The sequence below is a fragment of the Equus asinus genome, chromosome 12, assembly GCF_041296235.1.
Source record: "Equus asinus isolate D_3611 breed Donkey chromosome 12, EquAss-T2T_v2, whole genome shotgun sequence".
Taxonomy (NCBI): Eukaryota; Metazoa; Chordata; class Mammalia; order Perissodactyla; family Equidae; genus Equus; species Equus asinus.
In genome coordinates, this window is record NC_091801.1 from 2,718,782 (window position 1) to 2,728,274 (window position 9,493).

The 9,493-nt window shown below is 41.4% G+C and overlaps 1 protein-coding gene across 2 annotated transcripts in view; it reads right to left on the reverse strand.

Annotated features, from left to right (window-relative positions):
- Positions 1 to 949, reverse strand: part of ATP6V0D2 (ATPase H+ transporting V0 subunit d2) — a 48,254-nt gene extending 47,305 nt beyond the window's left edge. The window contains exon 1 of one of the 2 annotated variants that reach the window (XM_014839128.3): positions 491 to 949. In XM_014839128.3, the coding sequence (XP_014694614.1) occupies positions 491 to 620 (130 nt within the window). In that variant the 5' untranslated portion in view covers positions 621 to 949. The remainder of the gene's footprint in view (positions 1 to 490) is intronic. The other variant, XM_014839129.3, reaches the window with a different exon arrangement.
- Between the last annotated feature and the right edge of the window lie 8,544 nt (positions 950 to 9,493).

Here is a 9,493-nt window from a genome sequence, read left to right on the forward strand (position 1 = left end):
TAATACTTATAAATGTGTAGAACGAAAATATACAGGATTACAAACAAAACCAAATATATTAAAATACAGTTATCCAAATATTTTTAAATGTGCAATACTGCACATCTGTTAAGTATCAAGATGAAAGGATAAATGCAATATCTCGCCTAAAATTCTAAAATAGTGAAAACATAAAAGCTATTTCAGGGTATCTGCAAGAACTGTAAAAGGACATGAAAATAATGAATTTCTGTTGGTGACAAAGTGCTAACCACGGAGATCTGTTGCCTACCTTTATATCGAAAAGAAATGCTAAATTTCACTTAAAGAATATTGAAAATAGGCATGCAATATTTTTCCTCGATCAAGTTCGTGGAACTTGAGCCCCCGAAGTGTGGACCAAGGGGCAGCAGCTGCTCTGGACTCGGAGGCCGTGGGAACAGAGCGGCTTCTGCATGCTTCCCGCGGGCGGCATCATTGCCGTTGTAGGCGGTGAGAAGAGGGCGCTTACCTTCCAGGGTCTCGCACTGGACCAGGTTGACGTAGTCCCGCTCGGTCAGGAGGCCGGCTTTGCATCCTCGCACCAGGCCCTCCAGGTAGCCGTGGTCCACGTTGAAGTACAGCTCGGCGCCCTCCAGCATGGGGAAGGGTGGCCCCGGTTCGGGCTGAGACAGCTGCGCGTGCGGATGGGCCTGGAAGGCTCGCGCCGTCTGGGAAAGGTGCCGGCCGTGGTCAGGAGCTCCACGGGGCAGGCGGTCAGCTGACAGTCAGGGTTTGCATGACCAGTCTCCTCCGGCTTCGGGGCTTTCTACAAGGGTGCTCAACCTTGTTTTGTTTTCGCAGCAACAGTGAGTCAGCTCCATGATCCACTAAACCCAGAAACAAGCCGCCTGGGGTAGGAGGGGGAGAGTGCGAGAAGGTCAGGCTGGCCTTTCCCTCCCAGAGCCCTGGGCCCCCTCCCAGCTTTGCCATCGAGGCCTGAAACCTCCAATGTTTTGTAAACATTCCCCCCCATCAGTTTCTGAGCTCTCAGTTGCAAACCCCACTGGTCCTGATTTTCTCCAGGACTATTAATATGAAGAAAGAAAAGGTTTTTGGTTTTTTTTTAACTTATGTAAATAAACCAAATGCCAGCAGGCAGTTTGAAAAATCCTGAGAAGCGAATAGCAACACAGTTGTTTGCAAAACAAATAGTAATGTCTTAACATTGCCAAAGGCTGGTAGCTGCCCCCACCCCCCAGGGTCAGAGCCCGGAAAACAGTCCCCAGGAAGCAGATACACAGTGCCTTGATTCTCCAATAATAAGCCACTGTTGCAAAATTTGACCGTTTCTAAGTTGCCCTTAGTTTTCTTTTTCCCATTTGAATCTCATGATTCCTCTGAGACGTGTATCTGAACAAATAGTGGTATAACCCAAATCATCGACGAGGAACCAGCTCTCAGAAGCTGGGAGGCAGCCCAAAATGCAAGTGGCAGTATAGTAAGTATTTAATGAGGCCAGGATTTAATTGTGGAGTTTCATGCTCCAAAAAGGAGGGCTCATTCTCTCCTATACTTAGCTGAAAAATCGTGTCAAATATCCTGAACGCTATTTTACATGCATAGTATTTCACTGTCATGTATATTGCGTCAAACTCTTAATTGAAGTTAAAATGCAAGAAATTCTCCAGTCCCTGTCTCAGTGTTTCCAGACTGTTTAGGAGAAGCTAGAAAAGATTAAATCAATGGAAATTCTGCTTTAGTTATTGAAAATCACAGAGAACCAAATTTAGCTTGGGATGGTGCCCAGCAATGCGAAAGTATTCAATAAATAGTTGAGGTTCTGATTATTTCATTATCATTATCCACCCTGTCCCATAACATACTCAAACTCAGACCTCAAACTCGAACTTACACTCTAAACTCAAACATACTCAAGCTCTCTGAGTACATTTTAGGTTGAACCATGTGAACATACCACTTTTGTAGGTCAAAAAATGGTTGCATATCAGCAATTTTATATAGTTCGAACTATTACAAAAGCACTATTAAATAAATTATAAAAACAAGCTAATTTCCTAATTGTTTTACACGTATTCATGTGTTTGAATAATTATATGTGGTTGGTAGATATTCTATATAATATGTGCTACCTGATGCGGGGTCGGTGAGCCGAGGAGTCGAAAGAAAGATTTCTTAGACTCTTAAGATCTGGCAGTAGTGCTCTTTTATTTAGAGAATAGTGTGGAATAGCATGGGGACAGGACCCATGGGCAGTCAGAGCTTCTGCTGCCGCCGCTTCTGCTGTCCCCGCTGGCATGGGGACAGGGCCCATGGGCAGGCAGAGCTGGTGTGTGGGGACAAGACCCACAGGCAGTCAGAGCTCCTGCTGCTGCCCCCGCTGGCATGGGGACAGGGCCCATGGGCAGGCAGAGCTGGTGCGTGGGGACAGGACCCACGGGCGGTCAGAGCTCCTGCTGCTGCCGCTTCTGCTGCCCCCGCTGGCATGGGGACAGGACCCATGGGCAGGCAGAGCTGGTGCGTGGGGACAGGACCCACAGACGGTCAGAGCTCCTGCTGCTGCCGCATGGGGACAGGACCCATGGGCAGTCAGAGCTCCTGCTGCTGCCCCGAGTTGAGGGTTAGGGCTAATTTTATAAGGCATGGGTACGTGACTTATTTTTACTGGAGAAAAGAAAAGATGATGTAAAAAGTCATTAAATGATTTCAGTGCAGATGGGGTCTGGTTATTGTGCAGTCATATAACTTTAGATATGAATCTGGCCATATAGATCGGCATGCAGGTGAGGATGCCCTGGGCTTCTCTCCCTGGGGCAGTCCTAATTCACACCATAAAAAAAGTCCACTGGGTCATATAGTTTGGCATGTAGGCCAGGTCACCTTGGGCTTCTCTAGCTGGGGCAGCCTTAATCCACATCACTACCAAGCTTTTCTTCTCAATTGGTTTAATGATGCCACGATGGTAGTTAGAATTTGACCATGGTGGAAATATTGACACCATGGAAATAGGCAAATACTACAAAGCAGGGCATAATTCATTGTTGCTTGTTTGTCTGGACTTAAGAAGATGATGGAGAAAATGTTAATAAGGCAAATTAAACTTAGTGTGTGGTGTCTATAGCTGTTACATTCTGAATTGCAAAAAACTTGAAGAAATAGTATTTCAGTATTCAAAAACTGTTATCTGAGTCTGCAAAGAAGCCACTCACATTGTACCTGACGTGTCTTCATTGTTTCACTTTTGTCCTACTCTTTAAAAGAAATAAAAATATCACCAACATTCATGTGGGAACTACACTTGTTTATCAATTGCAGCCATAGGTTGGCTACAGACACTAGAGTCGAACAAAGATCAATAAAAGCATTCTGTGAAAATCAATTGACTATATGCAATTTACAATAAAGAGTATTATTTTATTGTTATTAGTAAATTGGGTGATACACATCCTTTATATTAGTAAAACTTATAACAAATAGATACACATATTTTTTGTGGGGAAAGCTAGTTAAACATGTACAGCACAATACAAAATCTTCAAAGTTTTACCTAGAGCCAGTCTTGCATGTCTACATGCTCATAAAAGAATGGACTGTGTGTATGTGTGAGTGCAAAATAATTTTCAATTTGCTGTATATTAGATTTATATACTTTTGATTTATGTAGAGACAAGGTCCAATGTTTCTTTAAAATGGTAGACACCTACTCTCTCTGCTATTGGTATTTCCCCTTCCTTCACGTTATCCCTTCAACCTGGCAGAAGCAACAGCGTCTTGTAGGGGAGGAAGACAATTCCTCTATCCTCTAGGTTCTTCTGGCTGGTCTACGAATTAAATTGATATGAGACAGAATTACAGGAGAAAATTGAAGAAAGCTTTATAATGTATATACATGAGAGAAACCCAGGAAAGCTGAGTGACTCACCAGAATGGCTGAGGTCGCCACCTTAAATACCATTTTCAGCTAAAGATAAAGGAGGATGCTGGGGGTACTGATTTGGGGCTTCAAAGGGAGGAAGGCAATTTACATGGAGATAGAAATGCAAATGTTTGGTAAACAAGTGTTTGCTGGGCCCTCTGTAGACAATGTTATCTTATGGTATTTGCTCCTTCCTGGAACAGGCCTTCTATCTTAAATTCCTTTAGGCAGTTAGGGGGGAAGGTCAGAGTTTCTTTCAGAGTCTTTTGTTCTTAAAAATAATCAACACAAAGAGACACATTTTGGGGTGGCCAATTCTGATCCTTCATAGTCTCCTTTCTGCTAAAGGTACTTGTCAAGAACGGGGTCAAACTTGTGAGCAATGAGAGGAAACCCAGTCCAGTGACGAGTGTACGGAGCTTCTTCATAAATGGGTCCTTATGATGGGAATGAAATAAAAAATGTTCATTTCAAGGTTTAAATTACCAACGATGCTTAGGAGAGTGGGTTCAGGGTGTGAAAGTGTGGGTTTAAGTTCCTTCCTCTGTCTGAGCCCAGTGTTTTCATGTGTAAAATGAGGATGATGACAGTTACCTCATAGTCTGTTAGGATTAAACGAGATAAAATTCTTAAAATGGTTAAGACGTGGGCATGTGTGCAAAGCAGATAATAAAAGAAGCTACTGCTATGGCTTCCTCTTCCCCTGTCATTACCAACCATTGTGATCCTAATCTCTATCACTAGGTTGCATTTCTTGGAGTCAGGAGCACTGTTTTGCTCACCTTTCTCTCTCAGGTGCTTAGTAGCATGCTTTGAGCAGAGCAGATATTCACTAGCTCTTTGCTGGATTAACTAGAGATGGACTTCCAAAATGACCTAAAATCGCTCTGACAGAATCTTTAGTTCCATGTTTCTCTAGGAAATGCGGTATTTTGTGGTTTTGTAGCATGATATACATATATATGTGTGTCTGTGTAGGTATGCTTCTTTGTGTAGGAATATAGGATTTGTTGTGACTTTCTGTAAATTTTAAGAGCTCCCAAGAGTCATTAGTTTCATAGCATTAGAGGATCAACTTACTCTTCCAAGGAATGGAGAAATTCCTTGGAATAAAAGATATGAAAGGTCTTTTTCTAGATGCAGTAGGCCCTTCAAAGGACAGTGAGGAAGCAAAGCAGATCCAGGCTGCTCCCTGTGAACATTCCTCTCGGTGTCAAGATGCAGCCGACTGAGGCAAGCCCAGGCCTTACTGGAATCTGGGGTAGTTCTCAAGGTGGACTGCCAAGCCCACCCTCACACAGTCCCTGGGAGTGTCTTCAGAGGCAGAGTGCTCTGGGGGATGCACCTTGGGTGCCCAGGATATCATCTTCCATGACCTAGTCAAAGGCCGTTTTTTTTTGGTTTTTGCTGAAGAAGATTCACCTGAGCTGACATCTATTGCCAAGCTTCCTCTTTTTGTATGTGAGTCATCACCACAGCATGGCCACTGACAGATAAGTGGTGTAGGTCCATTCCTGGGAACCAAAGCCAGGCCGCCAAAGTGGAGCATGCAGAATTAACCACTAGGCTACTGGGGCCAGCCCCCAAAGGCCTTTCTCTTAAGATAATGCAGACTTCCCCTCCCATGCCCTGTTGGTAACACCCTATTTGTAATGCCTGGGTTAGTCCCTTTCCCAACATCAGGGTCCTGTTGACCTGCTAATTTGCAACTAAACAGCTCTTTGAGAACTTTGAAAAAATGTATCCTGGGCATGTTTAATATATGTTCTTTGTTCTAAAAAGATACAAGGCTGTACTGAAACCCATGCTTCTCCAGAACCCTTTCTAAGCCCTTCCTGGATTATAATTCTCACCCTGGCTCAAGTAAAACTCACCTTATTTCACTTATCTATAGAATGGGTATTGGTTGTTTTGCATTGACATGGGACATTTCAAATAATTACAAAAGGAAACAATACTATAATTAATCCTCATGTGTCCATCAACCAGCTTCAATAATTATCTGCTCACATCCGATCTTGGTTCAGCTTTACCACAGATCAGGGAGCTTTTTCTGTATAGGGCCAGAGTCAATATTTTAGGCATTGTAGGCCATACCAGCTCAGTTGCAACTACTCAACCCTGCCATTGTAGCGGGAAAGCAGACATAGACCACTCATAAATGAATGTGCATGACTGTGTTCCAATAAAACTTTATTTATAAATCTGGTGGTGGGCCAGATTTGGCCTCTGGGCCATAGTTTGCCAACCCCTGACCTATAACCTTGCCCACTGCCTCCTCACCCTGAATTATTTTCAAGTAAATCCAAGATATCATATTATTTTAACCATAAATATTTCAGTATCTCTAAAAGACAAAGATCCTTTAACAATATAATCATAATTATATTATAATACTTAAAGTTATTCCTTAACAATAAACACCCAGTCAATGTTCAAATTTTCTCAACATAATTTTTATTTTTTTACACTTGGTTTGTTTGAATGAGGAGGCATTACATTTGGTTTACACATCTCTTAACTTTCTTTTAGGTACACCTCCCCTCCCACTAGCCCTGCTTTTTGGTTAAGAAACTGAGCCACATAGTTCTAGAATTTTCTATGGTTTGGAATTTGCTGATTGCATCCTGAGTGCCATTTGACCTATTGCTCAGTCTCCTGTAAGTCCTATAAGTTGGTAGGTAGATCTGGAAACTATATCACTCTTATGTTGGATTTTTTTGCGAGAGCACTTCCCAGCATTATCGAGTACTTCCATCAGGATGCACGTGACATCCGTCTCTCACTTTTGTTTAATGTCAGCAGCCATTTATGATCACCACCCAGATCCATTGCTTCATTCGGAGTAACAAAACGATTATTTTGCAGTTTATCTTTCCTTCTTCATTTATTAGCTGCAATACTTCTATAAAAAGTAACTTCTCAACATCAAATATTGGTTACCCTAGTTTACAGTTCATAAAGAAAGGCAGGATAAATGCTTACCTCATTTCATTTCCTTACCAGTTTTCCAAATAATGAGTTGGTTCTCTAACATCCTCCAAAAGTGACCAATAAAGGCTTTCTTAAAAAATAAAAAATATTATTAACTTGCGTGTTTAAACATAGTCAGCATGTTCTTTTGATATAAACTTGGTCGTCTTTGGTGACTTCCTTGCTTTCTGTAACAACAGGATGTTCCATGCTCATTTTGTACCATTTTTGCCCAGACCCGGAATCAGCTGTTTCTTCGAGGAGCTGTGGTTTAATTTTGCTGTTCTTGATGTGTGATCACGACACGGCGGCCTCTGCAGGGCGGTGGGCAGCTCAGCAAGGGGGTGAAGGCCCACACTGCCCACTGGGGGTGACACCTGCGCACACACATGGAGGCAAGGCTTTTGCAGACTGTTTGCATAACTTTTCTCCCGGGTACTTAAGTTTTTCTAATTGGAACATGTCAAAACAAACCTCCCCATCAGTCCAAGAAAAACATTATGCTGAATAAATGGAGTTTTCAAGCCCCATGAACTTAACTCCTGTGTGTGTTCTTCAAGAATCCCAACTTGATTCAAATGGATTACAGTGAGAAAACCCAGAAATTGTGGGACAGGAACAGCTCTGGCAACCAGGACTGCTCCCTTGACCTTGACTCAGAACAGCATCGCATCACAGGCTTCCTACAAACAGAGGAGGATAGCAGAACCGTCATCAAAACCATTGACGCTCAGGGCTGCTGCAGCCAGAAGCATCCTTCGGTGTGAGGTTAGAAGTGGGACCGTTTATGCTTTGTTGACTTTGGATAAAGTTTTAAGAGTGTTTTAATGTTTTCTTCTTCTTGAAGAGAAGACTAGAAGTATTTCTGCTGTCGGCTGGCTATGAAATCTGTCCTATGAGTGATTTGTAATCTGCCCTTCACCCTAATGGTTCACCTTTTGTACTTTAACAAAATAATATGTATGCTTTTGTAAGTTAATTAAACCTGGACCTGACACAGTACGTGTCTTTCTTCATAATATCCCGTGTTCTTCAGTGACCCTATTTAATTTCTTTCTGTAAGTCTGTTCTACAGCAAGAATTTTTAATCTAATTGGAAAAGTGCAAAAATCAGTAATCGCTCATAATATTTAGATAAAATATTCACATAGGTGTAACTATAAAGTGAAGGTAAAACGTTCAAGATCCTGGAATGGCCGTTTATTTCAAAAGCTTAAGGGCATCAATTAGTACTTTAATCCAAATTCTATAGTCTGACTTGCAGAGAAATGAATAATTACTTGAGAAAGACGATCACTTTCCCTTATATTTTACGTTTTGTTCTGTTGCTATTGTTTTCTTTTCCGCTCCCCAGAGCAAATGCATACTTTTTGAAAAAATTCAACCATTACAGAAATACAGAGATGTAAGTACCCCTAATACGACTCTGAAGAGATAACCACTGATGACAGTTTGGGTGAACACTGAAACAGGTTTTTTAAGCACATGTTCAGGGTGCCAGAACTAGTCTATCAAAGGGTCATTTTGGTTTTGAACCACAAGAGGTCACCATAACATTACAGTAAGTGACCTTTCATTGGATTTACGTTCCCTGTAACTGTTTTTCATTTGAAGTGTCACATCAAAATTTAAACAAGTGACTTCCAGTTGTTTACGTTAAAAGACTTTTTTAGCCATCACAAGACATATCAGGGAGTTCTGCTCCTCCCCATCTCTTCCTCCATTCCCCAAACCATCATTGGTCTTCGTCATAGGTGCAAGCCTTTCTTCCATTCCCCATAAACAGCATTTTTTGCCTTTTCATCTGTTATTTCGCAATCTGGCTTCCTTTACCTCACATGTGCACAGCGAGTTACCTTGTTTTAAGCATTCCTGAGAGATTTTCTGGGTGTGGGTGTGGGGGGAGAAAAGCACTGTGAACAGATTTGAGAAATGCAGTAGGTTGTACATCCCATCTTGGAAGGTCAAAGGGTGTGTTAACACAGGAAGTCTCTGAGACGTCCTTTGGTTATTAAAGCTGCTTAACTTGAAAACAGCACTTTCCAAACGATTGGACAATGGCTTCCTTTGTTTGGGCAATTCAAGCCTTTAACAACCTGAGGAAGTAGCATTCTTTGCCAGATTATTTGGGAAATTCTCATTTATAACATTGACTATTTTAGAAATGTTATAAAACTCATCTATCACACTATTACATAAGCATTCAATTCATTTGTCACTTGAGGAAATGATATATTTGTGAATTTACGTGTATTTTAAAATGTAATAGGCTCACCATGCTTTTGTCTCTCTTCCAAACAGTTCTAGTTTTTAATTTTTGTTTCTGTCCTGGTGGCAGAGATCCCAGGGCCTGTCTTGCTACAGCAGTAGCTTGTATGGTAATTAAATGAGCTAATGATACAAAACTCACTAGTGGGAATAATAAATGGCATTATTATGCCAATTATACTATTTCTACGAGAATGTATGAACTAAAAAAAATGAATCAAATCATTATAGGTGGAAAGATCATTATTTTACATTATTATAAGACTAGTAAAACATCACAGAAGAAAGATTTGTAATCAGAAAAAGTTTTATACTAATAAACCTTACGATCTTAGAATAGGAAGGGACCTCACAGAT